The sequence below is a fragment of the Mobula hypostoma genome, chromosome 5, assembly GCF_963921235.1.
Source record: "Mobula hypostoma chromosome 5, sMobHyp1.1, whole genome shotgun sequence".
Lineage (NCBI taxonomy): Eukaryota > Metazoa > Chordata > Chondrichthyes > Myliobatiformes > Myliobatidae > Mobula > Mobula hypostoma.
In genome coordinates, this window is record NC_086101.1 from 162,223,083 (window position 1) to 162,241,595 (window position 18,513).

The following is an 18,513-nucleotide window of genomic DNA, read 5'->3' on the forward strand; positions in this document are numbered from 1 at the left end:
TCACCTAACCCTATCACCTTGTACTTATTCCTGCCCTCCCCCTCCCCCATCTTCTTGCTCTATCTTCTCATCTTATTTTCCAGTCCTGATGAAGGGTCTCAGGCTGAAACACTGACTGTTTACTTTTCCCCTCCGCCTATAGATGCTGTCTGGCCTGCTGAGCTCCTCCAGCATTTCTGTGCGTTGCTTGGATTTCCAGCATCTGTAGGTTTTTGCCTCTTTATGGTCATGCCTCTTCAAGAACTTGTGCATTTCTCACATAATTTACCTGCAATACTCAAAACTGGTCAAAGAAAATATATACTATGCTGCTGCATCCATATGATAGAATGCATTCCTGGAACCCAGGAAGGCTAAGCCAAATTTTCCTGTAACTAAATAATGAGAAGACTGAAGCCTTTGCCTACTGAAAACTATTCCTTAGTTACAGACGCTATCCTTTCCTCAGCTGGAGGCACAGCCTGAACTTAAATGTCTCGAAATATTTAGTCAATGATTCCATATACCTGTAAATGCAACAATCATTGGTTCAGCTCTCATTTGTACAGAACAAGGCATAAAACTTCCACTTGCAAAGGACTTGGGCAGACACTGAATTCTAGTGTTGAATTCTAAAGTTACCTAGCAAAGTTAGTGAATTGCAAAGAAATTTCTACAACTCATTTCCAAGATATACATTGCGTGCTTTTCTCATTCTGATTTAAGCGGTTCATAGTAACATTAAAAAAATAATTTAAGTTGTTTCTGTCTAAAGAGACACTGGCTTTACAATATTATATCATGGTCAGGCAAGGAAAAACAGAAGGAAAAGTGTATACAAGTTGACATCCAGATTAATTTTAATAAACTTACATTATGTGGTAGAGGATTCAACTAACCTGAAAACAACTATTTCATCATTGATTGAAACAAAACTAAGCAACTTTCCCACCTACCCACCCAACTTAAGCAAACTCCTCTGGTAACATTTCTACTCACGCTTACACAATTACGTTATGAATTTCAGGAAACCTGGATACTCTTTTCTTTACTTCTCCCACAGAAATGCAGTTAAATATAGTACAGTTAAGCCAAAGATTTTAAAATTGAAGCATGTCTTCACTTGACCTACAATTCTACCATTGGATTTAAAATTGCTAAGAGCTGAGACCATTTTGGTTTACAACATGTAACATTATTTCCAACCAATTTTTCAACAATTATAAAAGACAAAGGTTTGTAAAGGCATACAAATATGCCATGAAAGATATCTGTCAGAAGTGTCCATTTTATCATCTCTAGATAAAACTAGAGTTTTACTGCAATCTATCCAATATGAAATATGCTACTCCGGATTTCCAGCATTTGCAGAACCTCGTGTTTAAGATGAAACAATCACAGTCTTTCAGTGAAGTTGAGACATAATCTCTACCAGGATTTTAGTCTTGGGGCAGGGATTAATTTACCCAATTCTTCTTAAACATGGGAGTCTTTAAACATCTCAGAGGGACTAAAGAAATTACTTTAATATCTTTAATGCTAAAGCACACAGCCAGAGTTTACATTATATTTATGCCATTCTAATTACAAATACTATGCTCTTCATGACAAATATACCCAGAATACCCAATTATGCAAATTTCAATTCTGACTGTCATTGATGATTTCAGTCCTGCTTGAAACTATGCATTGAGAGGTAGAAACAAAATGCCAGAATTGTGCTGCAGATCAAACAGTAACTGCAGTGGGAAAAAATATCCAAAATACCAGTTCTCATCACAGATGCTACTAAATCTACTGATTATTTCCAATTTTTCCTCAAATACAGTTTTCAGCATCTACAATTTTCTTCTTTTTTTTTTAAAAAGTAATGTTAATTTGTTTTGTAGACTGCAGAAAAAGATTACTTGTGAGCACAGTAGTGAAAATTTTATGCAGTTGACTCAGTTGAGGCATTTTGAACTTGGCATTGACAGTATACGATCTGCAACAGCACAAAGCCATTAATGTTCATGACAGATCTCCTAATCAATAACATTAGCACCAAGCCATAATTAATCCAGAAGATCTGTATATACCAAAAAGACAAACAGACCTCCTTCGTGTTGATGTCATTTCCAGAAGATAAGCCAAAATATTAGAGAAATACCAACTTGTGGATCAAGTGGGAAAATACAGCACCACAAACAAAATAAAAACTTACCCTGCAAGGAGTTCATATTTACCTACAACATGTGTATTACAGCTAAACATGCTAATGAGCTTTCAAGTGCTTTATAAATTTCCCTTAAACACCTAAAAAGGATATTGCTTCTCCCTACCTGTAGCTCTGAAGAAACTGAACTACCATGATCTGAATCTTTAGGCAATACTGGACTGAAAGTGCTTTCTTCATCGGAGGACATCTGCAAAAAAGAGAATAATCCATTGATTTAATCACTAATCCAGATCCAGAAACAGTTATTAGTCTTTCGCTAGCATTTACTCATTCCAGTCTTTTCGCCACCTACATGTGTACTTCTTACAAACCATGGTTCAGCATCAACTCCCACGATATTTAAGCTGGTTGATGAAATAAATTGACAAAATGGGGGACAGACAGAATTAATAAGCTGGTATAGTGGCATCTGCACTGGACTTCGGGGTTCGAATCCAGCCAGCTCCTTGCATGCTTTCCATCCACTATAGGTTGAGGGCTGAGCTGGCAACTTGGCCTCGTATAAAAACAGACAAAACTGCTAAAGAAATGGCAAGGTTGCCGCCCGATATGTCACAAGGCAGGGAGAGGAACAACAACCACCCATGATACTATAAAAATGTACAGCCCATGTTCCTCAAAGGACAATTACAAAAAAGATAAATGAATGCAGCAGGGTCATTACCAGATGCTTGAAATTGAAGGCAAGAAGATTGAAATCCAGTCAAGTAGCTAAAAGATAAATTTTAAAAGAGACCTACCATTTGCTAAACCATGTCAGAAGAATTTCCTGTTACAGGCTGGTACTCTCCCAAAGTTCATTCACTATTTTCACTTTTATGAAATAAGTTGACAAAATGGGGAACAGACAGATTTAATAAGATGAAAGTAAATTGCCATGACATTTTATTCTTTGTCAGCCAATCAGTCAATTTCCACATTTAATATAGGAATTCTGTGGGTTTTTGTTTTCAAATCCAAACACTTTAAATTTAAGGAATCCATTAGAGCTACTGAAACCTGCTGAGCACTGCTGAGAGAAAGCTGCATTGTATCACTGCACAAGCACACAGGTTCATTAATATTCTCAGTGAAATTTCAAGCTTTTCCCCATTGTAAATTTACTGGTCAGTTTTACATATTGCATCGGAGTAGAAACAGCCGATAGCTTTAATGTTCAATCTCTCATTGTTGCGTTCAGCAGTTTCTACCTGCTTCAAAAGGACATAAATTATACCAGTGCCCGAGAGTAGGGTGAGCTGCCTCATCAACAACTGCCCTGCAGCATTCACATCTACTGTGATGAAGAGCTTTGAGAAATTGGTCATGACTAGAAATAGCTCCTGCCTGAGCAAAGACCTGGACCTGCTGCAATTTGACTAGTGCCACAAATAGGTCTACTGAGGATGTAACCTGACTGGCTTTCAGCTCAGCCTTGGACCACCTGTACAACAGCAATACCCATGTCAGACTGTTTATTATTTACAGCTCAGCATTCAACATCATCATCCTCTCAATACAGTACTAATCAACAAACTTCAAAACCTGCGTTTCTGTACCTCACCATCTAGGACATGCCCCATTCTCATTGCTACCAACAGGGAAGAGGTAAGACACACACCCAATGTTCTCAGAACAGTTTCCTCCCCTCCATCATCAAATTTTTGGATAGACAATGAACCCATGAATACTAGCGCACATTTTGCTTTTATTTTTGCATTATTTTTCTGTCTCTAAAATGTAGCTTATAATAAATGTGTGTGTTTGGAATGTTCTTCCACCACAAAACAAATTTCACAACATAAATTAGTGATAATACTCCAGATTCTGATGTTTTAAATTAATTTAATTATTCACTTTTTTTTTTCCTTGTGATATATTTAAAAATCTTAAAGCAATAGCTTAGGTGGAAAACATCTCGCCAAAATCAGTTTTGCTTTTTACAATAGTATGATCAAACCACAAATCAAGGCACATTTCAGTATTTACTCATTCAACTATTCTGATACAATATTTTGTTTCTGTAGTTTTTAATGAAGAGCACTGAGTAGTAATTATTGAAAGAATGGAAGTTGTATTATAAAAATGAGGTTAAATGGAAGTTGAAGGTATGAGTAAGAAATATGGGTCAAGCCTGATCTTAAAGCACAGATGCAAGAGCTACAGGTTTTAGTAAATTTTAATAAGTGTGTATAAGTGATCCCAAGATCCTAGTAATGAAATATAGTTGCACCTTCCTCCTCAGTTCATGAAGTAATTTTTAAAAAAAATGTTAACACACAGAACAATACAGTACAGGAACAGGTCCACCAGCCCACAATGTACCAAATTTGATACCAAATTAAACTAATCTCTTTAGCCCTCCATATCCCTCCATTCCCTACAGCAGTGGTCCCCAACCACTGGACCGCAAAGCATTTGCTACCGGGCAGCGAGGAAACGATATGATTTGGCGATATGAGTCAGCTGCACCTGTCCTCATTCCCTGTCACGCACTGTTGAGCTTGAACGCACGCGAGGTCATTACCCACACGTCATCCATGTCAGCGCGGGAAGAAGATCAACTCCTCCAGCTTGCAAATGACGACGGGTTGAAAAGTATGTTTGACATAACATCTTTGCTGGCATTCTGGATCAAAGTCAAGGCTAAATATCCTGAGACAGCCACGAAAACACTGAAAACGTTGCTTCCATTTTCAACATCTGCTGAGTTTTCTGCAATGAATGCAACAAAAACTAAACTGTGGAATAGACTGGACATAAGGATCCCCCTTCGAGTATCGCTGTCTCCCATCACCCCTCGATAGGACTGTCTTGTTGCAGGGAAACAAGCCCAGGGCTCCCACTGATTCAGCGATACTGGTGTGTTGCAATGATTTTATATGTTCATATGGGGAAAATATGTGCTGTGTGATTAATATCCAAACGTTACTTAAAATATTATGATGCTATTGACTTAAGTGACTTATATAACCATATAACAATTACAGCACGGAAACAGGTCATCTCTGCCCTTCTAGTCCGTGCCAAACGCTTACTCTCACCTAGTCCCACTGACCTGCACTCAGCCCATAACCCCCCATTCCTTCCTGTCCATACACCTATCCAATTTTTCGTTAAATGATAATATCGAACCTGCCTCTACCACTTCTACTGGAAGTTCATTGAACACTTACTTCAAGCTCCCCTGTCCTCCCCTGATAATTGACTTATCACTATATTCATGCGAGGAAAATATGCGGTGTGTTTAATATTAAATTCGTTAGATAAACACTTTTAGAAACAAAATTGAGTGTATTAGCCACTTATAACCTATATTCCGGTCGTGATTAACACCCACCCCCCAATAGAATTGCCAAAAACGATTTGTAGAGAGAAAGAGAGAGAAAAAAAATCAGCACGTACACGCATGCGCAGGGCAAGCATGTGCACACAGGTGCCCACACAAGGCTTCATAGTCACGGTAGTCTTTCTCGCGGTAAACACAGCGTATTTGACTGCTACTCTTGTCCATTGGCAACCCTACCCCCACCCCCCCCCCCCAAGGGGTCGGCCAGTCCGCAAGAATATTGTCAATAATAAACCAGTCCACAGTGCAAAAAAGGTTGGGGACCCCTGCCCTACAGATATATGTATCTACCCAAAAGCCTCAAACACTATAATCCTATCCGCTTTCACAATCCCTCCTGGCAGTCCTTTCCAGGTGCCTGCAATCCTGTTTAAAACTCTGTCCTGTACATCCCCTTTAAACTTTGCCCCCTCACCTTGAAATGCATGATTAGTGCAGAACTCTTCCCATCAAAAATCTTTCCAAACTTTACCAAACAATAGGACATTCCTTTAGTAACACAAAACTAGTTAACTTGTTTACTTGCAACAAACAGCATAACGATGTTACAAACTAATATCTATGATTACAGGATGAAGTGGGGTTGAAGTAATGAAGTTGGTCATATGTGGAAGAAGAGGTCACCCTGAAAATTTATAACGAATTGCTATTCAGTTACAAGGCTAAGTACAATTTAATTGTCTGTCTTGTGTCAATTTTTGAAAGACAATTGCAAGGTCGACACAAGACAACAGTTCATTAAATTCTTGCAAACAGGGACAGTGGTCTACAGACTGAACAACCAACAACTGGTATGTCAGTGGCTGAGGAAACACCAATAAGGCCAAATACTGTTTGTCTATTTTGAGACAAACACCCTAACCCCCACCACCACCTAATACAACGGCAATCAGGAAGAGGGGATCTGAAGACACTACCAGATTCATCAACTGAATGATGATCAGTACTCAGAGTTAAGCTTATAGACATGGTTTCAAAATTTGTAGTCTCGGCCATTACATTAATTATTCTAACCTCTCAAGTTGGACTAATACAAAAATCTGGTTTGTTATCTGTTATTAACCACAGGCCAAACAATTATACAGCCAGTTCTATTCCCAACCAAAGTAAATGTGGTTAAATTTTGTGGAATTACTTGTCTGACAACATAGCTCTAGGACAGCTAATCATTTTGAATTTCTAAACATAAGCTCACATCTTCAGGAGACTTTAAAATACCATTATATTGAAGGATAATCTTGCTACCATGATAATGAAATACGATGGATTCTGGTTAATTGGGACACATCAGGACCAGTACATTTTAGTCTAATTAAGCAGCTGACCCAATTAGCCGAAGTTTCTTGGAAACAGGTGAAAAGGTGTTTTTAAAAAATGGCAAACTACAGTTTAACTGAGTAACAAATTATATATTTAAATGAATTATAGAACAAATTAGAACACAACCAATATTACTACAGAGCAGTAAAACTGGATTAATTCCCTAATGATTGATAGAAAAATTCATCCAGTATACACTGCTATGTTCTTTTGATTGACTGTAAATGAAGAAAATCAGCTCAGACACCTAGTGCAGAGAATGGACAGCCTTCACACAACGCTTTTGATAATTTTCAAAATGGCTGTCAATATCTTCAAATTCTTCACAGTTCCTAACTTGGAGTAGTGAAATTGTTTCATTTTCACTCCTCTCCATTCTTGACATCTCCAGCCTCAATGCTTGAAACCGGAGTAAGCAATATAGTTCTGAATTGCCTTACTGCTCATTCTTGGCAAAACTCACTACTTTTTGAACACAAACGCACATAACTGATGCTATTTAAAACTACAAACAACAGGAATTCTGCAGATGCTGGAAATTCAAGCAACACACACCAAAGTTGCTGGTGAACGCAGCAGGCCAGGCAGCATCTCTAGGAAGAGGTACAGTCGACGTTTCAGTCCGAGACCCTCGGCCTGAAACGTCGACTGAAACTCTTCCTAAAGATGCTGCCTGGCCTGCTGTGTTCACCAGCAACTTTGATGTGTGTTGCTATTTAAAACTTGTTCTGTCTAAGCACAGTGCAGTGCACGCGACTGATGCTAGTTAAAAACTGTTTGGCAACGTCTCCAGTCCCAATTAAACAGCATGGTGTCCCCCCAAATTAAACAAAGGGAATCCTGGCTATTTTCTCGATTAATTTTTGTTATTTAAGAGTTGTCCCAAATAAGCAGCTGCCTGATTAACCAATGGCCCAATCCACTGCGCTGACTTTCTGAACATGAAAATTCTTAAAACCCTTAGGCTTTTAACTCAAATATCATATTTATCTTCTCCCACATTGATGCTCAGATGGTAAGCCAATATACCAAAATTTTATTTCTTTGTTTTTATTCCCTCAAGTAGTTGACACAAACCTGTCAAAACCTCACCTTTAAAACAAACATGTTCATTGCATGGAACAAGGGATTGACTCCAACCTGATACCTGGCTACAAGATGAAGATTCAACATAAAACATTCCCAATGTTACCATTTGGAAAGCAGTAGGAAAACATCCAGAAATCAGTACCATGCCACAACTGCACAAGAGTCCACATCAGAAAAGCTGGAAGAATACTTATGAAAACTCCTAGTATCTTCAGGTCAACAGACAATAGACAATAGGTGCAGGAGTAGGCCATTCGGCCATTCGCCCAACACCACCATTCACTGAGATCATGGCTGATCATCCACAATCAGTACCCCGTTCCTGCCTTCTCCCCATATCCCTTGACTCAGCTATCATTAAGCTCTATCTAATCACATCTATTCACATGAATAGCTGACAGAAGTAACATATTGTCAACTTGATTTAATTGAAGAAACAGGATTTTATATAATCTCTGATCTACAAATCACATGACCTAATTGAATAGCAGAAGTTGACTCAGGGAATGAATGGCCTATTTCTATTTCAAAGCACTGGGTGCGAGGAAGCAGGGGAAACAAATATTGTACATCATCACATACTTGAAGTTGATAAGCATATCACAAGCACCAAGTTAAGGACAATAGCTTATTTTGTTAGATTGACTATTTGAATGCCTGTTTTTCCACATAGCCACAACATCTAAAGGAGCTGTGTCATTCCGAATCAGATCTATTATCACTGATTTAAGTAATGTGAAATTGGTAATTTTGTGACAGTAGTACAATGAAAAGAAAAAAATTACAAAAATAAGTACTGAACTTAAAAAAATAGAAATAATGAGGTGGTTTTCATGGAGTATTCAAAAATATGATAACAGCGGGGAGAGTAGCAATTTCTGTATTATTAAGTATCTTCAGGCTCTTGTACCTCCTTCCTGAAGGCAGTAACGAGAAGAGGGTATGTCCAGATGGTGAGTATCGTTAATGCCAGCTTCTTGGGGCACAAGCTCTTGAAGAGGTCCATGTTTGTGGGTTGTACCCATGATGGAGCTGGCTAAGTATACAACCCGCCACAGCTTCTTGCAATCTTCTGCATTGGAATCTCCATGCCAGACTGTGAAGTAACAAGTCAAAATGCTTGTCACCGTACATCTATAGAAATCTGCAAGTAAGTCAGTACTTTGGTGACACACCGAATCTCATCAAACTCTAATAAAGTAGAGCCACTGGCATATCTTCTTCATGACTGCATCAATGTGGTGTGTCTAGGACAGATCCTCTGAGATGCCAACATCCATTAACTGGAAGCTATTCATCCTTTCCACCATCGACCTTTCAATGAGAACTGCTGTGTGTTTTCCCACCTTTCCTTTCCTGAAACGTACAATCCTTGGTCTTGCTGATGTTGACTGTGAGATTATTGTTGTGACCCCATTCATCCAGTTAATCTATCTTGCTCTAGCAAGCCTCATCACCACCTAAGATTCTACCAAAAACTGTGGTGGTATCTACAAATTTATAGATGGCATTTGAGCTGTTTTGCCACACATTCATGAGGGTAGAGATGATAGAGCAGTGGCTCAGCATGAACTGACCAGAAGTTTTTTGAACTTTTTTTTTTGAATGGGCTTGATTAAAGGATCTTTTTCCTACTTTTTCTGTTGCATAACGGAACTATGCAACAGTTCTGTTAACATCCTTTCCTACAGAGGTTTACTGTGCCAACAAAGAATGCTTTCAGTGTATTGTACAGGACTGTACACAACCTTAAAAGACAAGCCATACACCAAAGCAAATAAACATCAATCCCATTGCGTATTTCCTATTTTTAATCAAATGATAAATTGCAAGCTGTTGTAACTACTCACTGCATTTTTGATCAGAATCCAGCATCTATTTACTCACAACCTTAATCATACAATTGCAATATTCACAATACAAATACACTTAAACTTCTAGATTTCCTATTTATGATTCCTGGTAAGCCAAACTCCAGATGATTCCAGGATTGTCATTTGAAGAGCATTTGATGGCTCTGGGCCTATATTCACTGGAATTCTTTAGAATGAGGGGTGACCTCACTAAAACCTATTAAATGATGAAAGGTCTTGATGGAGTGGATGTGGAGAGGATGGTTCCTAAAATGGGAGAGTCTAAGACCAGAGGCCCAGCCTCAGAGTAGAAGGGTGTCTTTTTAGGACAGCGATAAGGGAAAATTTCTTTAGCCAGAGTGGTGAATCTGTGGAATTCTTTGCCACTGGCAGCTGTGGAGGCCAAGTCTTTGTGTATATTTAAGGCAGAGATTGATAGATTATTTATTGGTTGGGGGGTGAAAGGATATGGGGAGAAGGCAGGAGATTGGGGCTGAGAGGAAAATTGGATCAGCCATGATGAAACGGCAGAGCACACCCGGTAGGGCAAATGGCCTAATTCTGCTCCTATATCTTATGGTCTAACTCTGCCATAATAAAAGCAAAATCTGGCAAGTAAAATCAAAGAAAATCTCAAGAGATTAAAATACAAGTGGATGGAGAAGATAATTGAGAAAAGAGTAAAATCTATGAGGAACAAAAAGATGTATGGAGATAGAGGTGGCAGTAAACATAGTGAATGCTCTGCATCTATCTGCACAAATGAGTGGCAAGAACAATACCAATGCTGTTCAAGATGTATACATCTCCTTGGCTGTTTAAAAAAGCATGGTCTGAATTTCTCAATCATCCTTGGTTACAGGTATGCTGGAGATTAGAGGACTATTACGTTTGCACTATTGTTTAAAAAAATGGACAGATACCCCAACCATCAGGACTTCATCATTTCCTATCAGAGTCACCTTCTGCATAGGCACACATGCACCTAGCATCACTTTATGTACACACAATCAATGTATATAAGTGATCTCAAACAAGAGACTATCTGTAGATGCTGGATATCCAAGCAACACACAAAATGCTGGAGGAACACAGTAGGCCAGGCAGCATCAAGGAAGAGTACAGTTGACATTTTGGCCCAGAACGTTAACTGTACTGTTTTCCTAGATGCTGCCTGACCTACTGAGTTCCTCCAGCATTTTGTATGTGTTGCTATACAAGTAATCATATGTATTTATGTATTGTTTCATTTTTTTTTATCTTATGGATTTTTTCTATGCTGCATTAGAACTGGAGCAATAAATATTGTGATCTCCTTTTTACGTGTCTACGGGAAATTACATTAAACAATCTTAAATCTTGGATCGTGAATTACATCCCAGGTATTAACTATCGTGTTGGGTAATTATTGGAGTCAATTCTAAGGTACGTTACAGTCAGTTCAATATCACTAATAAATCCAGGACAGTCCGCATGCCGAAAGATTTGTTAAGGTTATATTAACTTTTTTTTTGGAGAAGATAAAAGTTCATGAGGCCCATGCGTTTGACAATAATCTTTAGGGCACCAAAAAAGCTTTTAGACAAGTCAGTTTATTAAAAAAAATGTAAAAAAAAACCTTTATAAGCCACAGGAAGTTAGAATAAAGCACCCAAATTCAGCTCTGTGGTACTGATAACAGCATATTTGCAACTAAAAGACCATACTGTCTGGTGTTTTTTTTTGTATTGTATATTAATGGGCTTAAAACAGGGACAGAATTAAAACATTTGTAAAAGATACTTTTTTAAATTGCCATGCACACAAATACAGATGGTCAAATTAAAAGTTTTCAAACTGAAAGGTTAACTTTCTTTTCCACTGATTCTGTCTGCCAAATGTATCCAGCATTTCTTTGCAGTTGGTCTTTACAGCAACAGGAAAATGAAGATATTTTAGTGAAATATTAATATGAAAACTACTTTATGCAATTGTGGTTGCCCCTTTACAAGAAAGATATGGAGGCTTTGGAAAGAGTGCAGAAGAGGTTCACCAGGATGCTGCCTGGATAAGTACGTACAAGCAACAAGGAAAGATTGGGCGAACTTGGGTTTCAACACCTCTTCTCCCCCCACCCCACCCCCAAGCATCATAAGCAAAGAGGAGACTTGATAAGATAATGACAAGTATAGATAGGGAAAAACAGTCAGAATCTTTCTCCCCAAGGTGGAAATTTTAAATACTAGAGGACATGCACTTAAGGCAAAGGGGAAAAATTTAAAGATGTATGGAACAGGTTTCTTCTTAAAAAAAAATTAAGAGATGGGTGCCTAGAACAGGCTGCCAGGTTGGGCAGGGATGGAAGCAGACATGACAGTGGCATATAAAAGATCATTACATAGACACATGAATATGCAAGAACCAGAAGGCTATGGATCATGTGCAGGCAGAGGAAATTTAGTGTAATTCAGCATAATGCTCTTTGCAGACATTATGGGGATGTGAAGGGCCTGTTTGTGCTGATGTACTAAATTACATAGGGCACTGATGAGACCACAGCAAGAAAAGTGTGCAAGAGTCTAAGGAATATTCACAGGAGTGAAGGCTCACCACCAGATTGACTGAACTAAGTAACATTGGGATTTGTTGCTCCAAAAGGAGAGATTTAAAAGAAATGGATTTTCATTCTCAAGAATAAATAATCCTGCTGTATCAAACAACTCTCAGAACCCAGCAGAGCAGTTGCATGGATACCTTTCGCAGAATGCCCTGAAACAGAGCAGTTCATTCAAGACTAACATCAGGAAAAAAAATTAAATACCCAGAGAGTGTCAAATCTTCAGATTTCCCTACATCAAGGCTACGAAGGTTCAAGTCAATACATTTATTCCAGACAGCGATTGACAAATTAAGATATCATGGAACATAGTTTTATTCTAGGAAAGTGGCACTGAAGGGAAAGTTCAGACAATATAGGCATAAGGAATTGAATGGTCTAATTCTGCTTTATGTTCTCATGCTAATACTAGTTAGATCATATTCTGTATTATGTACTGAGCAGAGTTTCAGTTACCCTATTACAACCAAAATATGATTTATGAAAATAACAGGTATTACCACGACTGCAAAATAATAGCAAATAATTGGATAGATCGAGACTGTTCTCTTCAGAAGAGAAAGCCAAGCCAAGTTCTAATTATATGTATATTGAGAGAAAACTAGTTAGAGAAAACAAGGACATGCTTCGTTGAGAGGGGTCAGGACTCAAAGGGCACAAAGAAAGAATTTAATGAAAGAAAACGGGGATCGAAAACTCAGTAGAGGCAGAAACCCATACCATATTTGAAAAGACAATACAAGGCAAGAAAGATAATGGGTAACTTTTTCATCAAAACCGATAGTATGGATACAACGGCATCATTCCGTGTCGTATACATTTAAATCTTTTTACTCCACAAAGTCCCAAATCAAGGCGCTTGAGAATGGGTTTCGTACTAATCATCCAACCCTCTAACAGTTACATAATTTACAACCTTAGGAGATGAAAACGTCCCTGCCAGCTTACAGACGTTCGATATTCTGGTCGCAGTTGGCTTGCAATACAGGTATAGGCGCCGTCGGCCGCTTCGGTCTCGGGAACGAGCTTTCCGTTGCAGTTAGAAGACAGCCACGAGTGGAGGAAGTAAACTCGCTCAGTTATTTCGGGTTTAATACAGATGTGCAATACCAATACCAAACAAGGACACACTTGAACCGAAGCCTATCTGATCGAAAGCCCCACACAGGCCCAACTCTTTCCTCCACAAACACAGCTGCTCTTCCTAACCGTTCAAACCATCCGCACACCAATGAGCGCCGAGCCTATTGGAGGCGGGCACCACCAAGTCTAGTCGCTGATTGGTCTGGGAGTCAAACTCAACCTTGTTCCATGCTGTGCTTTGATTGGACGGAGTCCATACCCGAATGGTTGTCATGGTTAATAGACGCGTGGAAATCTAGCGGGAGTTGAAGGAGAAAATTATCATCTGGAGAGACTCAACGGGTCCAGTAACTTGGGGATTAGGGATTTGGAGGATGCAGAGAGAGAAGGAAAGAAAGAGATAGAGACAGGGAGAAATGTTGTCGACTTTTCAGGTCAAATCCTGTTTCAGGGCTGCAGATTCCAACACCTATTCTTGAGATTTGGAGAAGTTTCGACAAGCTTGGGCTCAGCTTCAGGGAATCTGCAGGTAGTTAGTTCATTGTCTTAGTTTTATTTCAGACTTTTGGCAACACTGTCCCTTCCTCTGATAATCTTTTCTAGTTATACTTCTTTAGAATGTCCTCTCCTTTCACGACTTTTCTCAGTATCAACCACTGTCACTTTGTTCACCTCGATCAGTCACCTACCTCTGTGGAACTACCCGAGATGGGCCTTCCCTTTGGTCTTCTCAGCATCTCTGTTCCCCTCATCACCACCACCACCACCACCACCACTTGACCAGCTTCACCCCACCTACCCTGAAATAATTACCCTTCTATATATTTTAACATTTCTGAGTATTGCTGGTTCACATGAAAGGTATTGACTGATGCATTGACCCCATTTTCCTCTCCACGGATGCGGCCTAACCATGGTTTAGTCACTAAATAGAGATTCTATGGCACTGTTTGAAAATCTGGGAATCTTGCCAGTGGACTGCCAATATCCTTGATATAAACAGGACAGTTCAGGCAGATGGGGCTGTTTAGCCATGGTTGACAGCTCATTTGGGAGAAGGAAAACTAAGCTCAAACCTCCTCTCCCTTACGGCTATATCCACTCATAGGGAAGCTTTGGGAATAAATCCCAAGGAAAATCCAGAACTGGAGACCCTCAGGCAGTCCTACATTGAGTTCAACACAGACTGGCAACTCTTGCAATGCTGCTGGTACCAATTGTTTCAATCTCTGCAATACCTTTGGATTCATCAGCTGTGTGGAGATGAGGAGCCTGCTTCCCATATCATACTGCCCTGGCTTTTATGTTATGTAGACAGCTAAGATGCAACATCTACAGCCAATGGAGGGCCCTAGAAACCAGAAAGTGAAAATCAGATAGCCATTTTTAAGAAAAATGGAAATTGCTGGGAACTGTCCTTTAGCTCATCCCATCTACACACACACACACACACACACACCTCTGAGCAATTTAGAAAAATACTTGTCTTTGTCAACAACTCCTGCTGAAGCAGTATCATAGTCCCTATGAACAGACACATTAATAGAATAACTGAACTCTGCTCCTTGTAGTTGGTGTAGACTGCCTGTGAGTTTCATTATATGGATTGGAATATTATCCCATCATATTAAATGATGTTGCTTGAATTTTGTCAACAGTTTGAATGAAAATAACCTTTCCAGGTCTGTACCCTGTCCTCATATGATAGCTCACAGTAATTTGTGGTGCAAATACATCCACCAGGGTTTCATTTATTTTATCCTACTGCCAGCAGCAATATCACATTTCTCAACTCACACCTTGTCTGCTCCTCTGTTCTAAGTCCTTTACCGGGACCTCAACAATGTTGCTTGTATTAAAAGGCAACTCCATTACTATTCATCTACTGGGAAATTGGTTGTGTCTAGTTGTAGTTCTGGGGATTCCCAAGATGTCTCATATGTCCATTCCATGCCTTGCTCACTGTGCATGCTGCTATTCAGACAACTCCGTTGTCTAGACACATGTTGCTGTTAACCGGCTCCAGTTAATCTCACGGGGAGTGATGTACCAGACTCGACACCAACACAGTCCCCATCAGTTTCTTTGTTTCAGGAAGCTTCATGTGCAGCTCATCCTGAGCATGTGACAGGACAGTTTGTTTGGCAGTACTGAAGATGCTGTCATTTGAATTTTGCAGAACACAGCCATTCATAGGGGTGGCACAGTAGCATAACACTTAATGTAATGCTATAACGGTGCCAGCAACCCCTTCAATTCCACCGCTGTTTGTAAGCACTGTTCTTTCTGTGATCGCTGAGTTTCCTCTGGGTGCTCTGGGTTCCTCCCATGTTACAAAAACATGGTTTAACAGGTTAATTGGTCACATGAGGGTAACTGGGACGGCATGGGGCAGAAGAACCTATTACCATGTTGCATCTCAAACGATAAAATTCACAAATTAAATGGCAATGTATCGCAAATGGTGCGTGCAATAAATCATGCATATCTTTGTGTACTTAGAATGACCAGACAATATCAAATTCTTAAAATATTTCATGTAGGATGAGAAACTATTTAGTTCATTATGCTTGTCTCAAACACTTGTTTACCCAATTAACATTCAAAAGTTATTATTAGAATTCCACTGAAATAGATTAGTTGATAGCACACTTATCTCCGAGTTTATAACTAAGGCCTCGTTCAATGTTCAAAATTGCCAGTAAAAGAAAAACAAGAGAATTGTACAGAAGTGGCTTCAAAATCATCATTGAACATTGACGTCACTATGTACATTCTCATTAGTCTTTGTGTCAAAAGTACAGATGACTCATATCTAATTTAATTAACAGGCACACAAGATCAATTTTCGATACATTTCTCTTACAAGACACACACACAAAAATGTGATCTGCAATAGAACTTTAAGATTACTCGTTTTCAGATAAAACTTCAAAGCAAACTTTCCTCTTCAAGGTAGTTCTCATGGCAGCATTTTGCAAAAATTAAGGAAGTTTCATCCAGTCAATATTAATGCCCAAAACAACATAACTTTAATGTCGCAAACACGAGGAATTCCACAGATGCTGGAAATTCAAGCAACACACATTAAAGTTGCTGCCTGGCCTGCCGCGTTCACCAGCAACTTTGATGTGTGTTGCCATAACTTTAATGTCACTTGTCCTTCTCTCGTGTTATCCCCTTGTCCCTCTCTCATGTTATCTCCTTGCCTGCCCATTGCCTCCCTCTGGTGCTCCTTCCCCCTACCCCCTTTTTTCTTTCTTCCATGGCCTTCTGTCTCTTTCACCAATCAACTTCCTAGCTCTTTGCTTCAACCCTCGCCCTCCAAGTTTCACCTATAGCATGGTGTTTCTCTCTCCCCTCCCCCCAGCTTTCAAATAAGAACATAAGAAATAGGAGCAGGAGTAGGCCAACTGGCCCATCGAGCCTGCCCTGCCATTCAATAAGATCATAGCTCCATCTACCTACCTTCTCCCCATAATCCTTAATTCCCTTACTATGTAAAAACCTATCTAACTGTATCTTAAGTATATTTAGTGAAGAAGCCTCAACTGCTTCCCTGGACAGAGAATTCCACAGATTCACCACTCTCTGGGAAAAACAGTTTCTCCTCACCTCCGTCCTAAATCTTCTCCCCTGAATCTTGAGGCACTGTCTCCTAGTTCTAGATTCACCTACCAATGGAAACAACTTTACTACTTCTATCTTATATATCCCTTTCAAAATGTTGTATGTTTCTATAAGATCCCCTCTCATTCTTCTGAATTCCAGAGAGTATAGTCCCAGGCAACTCAATCTCTCCTCATAGGTTAACCCCTTCATCTCTGGAATCAACCTGGTGAACCTCCTCTGCACTGCCTCCAAAGCCAGTATATCCTTCCTCAAGGTATGGAGACCAGAACTGCACACAGTACTCCAAGTGCAGCCTCACCAGTACCCTGTATAGTTGCAGCATGACCTCTCTGCTCTTGAATTCAATCCCTCTAGCAATCAAGACCAACATTCCATTTGCCTTCTTAATAACCTGTTGTGCCTGCAGCCAACTTTTTGCAATTCATGAACAAGAACTCCCAAGTTCCTCTGCACAACAGTATGCTGCTATCTTTCAGCATTTAAATAATAATCTGCTCTTCTATTATTCCTTACAAAGTGGATTATCTCGCATTTACCAACGTTGTATTCCATCTGCCGGACCTTGGCCCACTCACTTAACCCATCTATATCCCTCTGCAGACTCTCCACATCTTCTGTACAATTTGCTTTTCCACTCAGTTTAGAGTCGTCAGCAAATTTTGCTATGCTACACTCAGTCCTCTCTTCCAAATCATCAATGTAAATGGTAAACAGCTGCAGGCCCAGCACTGACCCCTGTGGCACCCCACTCACCACTGACTGCCAACCGGAGAAACACCCATTTATACCAACTCTCTGCCTTCTATCGGTTAACCAATCCACTCCATGCCAATACACTTCCTCCGACTCCATGCATCCATATCTTATTTATAATTCTCTTGTGCAGCACCTTATTGAACGCCTTCTGGAAATCCAAGTATACGACATCCACCTGTTTTCCTCTACCCACTGCACTCATTATGTCCTCAAAGAATTCCAGTAAGTTTGTCAAACAGGACCTGCCCTTTCTGAATCCGTGCTGCATCTGTCTAATTGAACCACTCTTTTCTAAATGTTTCGCTATTTCTTAATGAGAGCTTCAATCATTTTTCCGAATACAGATGTTAAGCTAGCTGGCCCATATTTACCAGTCTTTTGCCTACATCCTTTTTTAAAAAGTGGCGTGACATTTGCTGTCTTCCAATCTGCCAGGACCTGCCCAGTGTCTAGAGAGTTTTGATAAATGATTACCAATGTATCTACTATAACCTCCACCAATTCCGTCAGCACCATGGGATGCATCCCATCAGGACCAGGGGACTTATCTACCTTCAGGCCCTCTAGTTTACTCATCACTATGTCTTTAGTGACAATGGTTTTATGGAGGTCCTCACCTCCCATTTCGTCCATAACATCCTTCTTTGGCATATTAGAT

The 18,513-nt window shown here is 39.7% G+C and overlaps 1 protein-coding gene across 5 annotated transcripts in view; it reads right to left on the minus strand.

Annotated features, from left to right (window-relative positions):
* The window catches only part of poc5 (POC5 centriolar protein homolog (Chlamydomonas)), a 119,957-nt gene extending 106,362 nt beyond the window's left edge, over positions 1-13,595 (minus strand). For 4 of the 5 annotated variants that reach the window (XM_063049279.1, XM_063049280.1, XM_063049277.1 and 1 more), the window contains exons 1-2: positions 13,300-13,595; positions 2,301-2,384 (exon numbers count right to left, since the gene is read on the minus strand). In XM_063049279.1, the coding sequence (XP_062905349.1) occupies positions 2,301-2,384 (84 nt within the window). In that variant the 5' untranslated portion in view covers positions 13,300-13,595. The remainder of the gene's footprint in view (positions 1-2,300; positions 2,385-13,299) is intronic. The other variant, XM_063049278.1, reaches the window with a different exon arrangement.
* Positions 13,596-18,513: the final 4,918 nt, after the last annotated feature.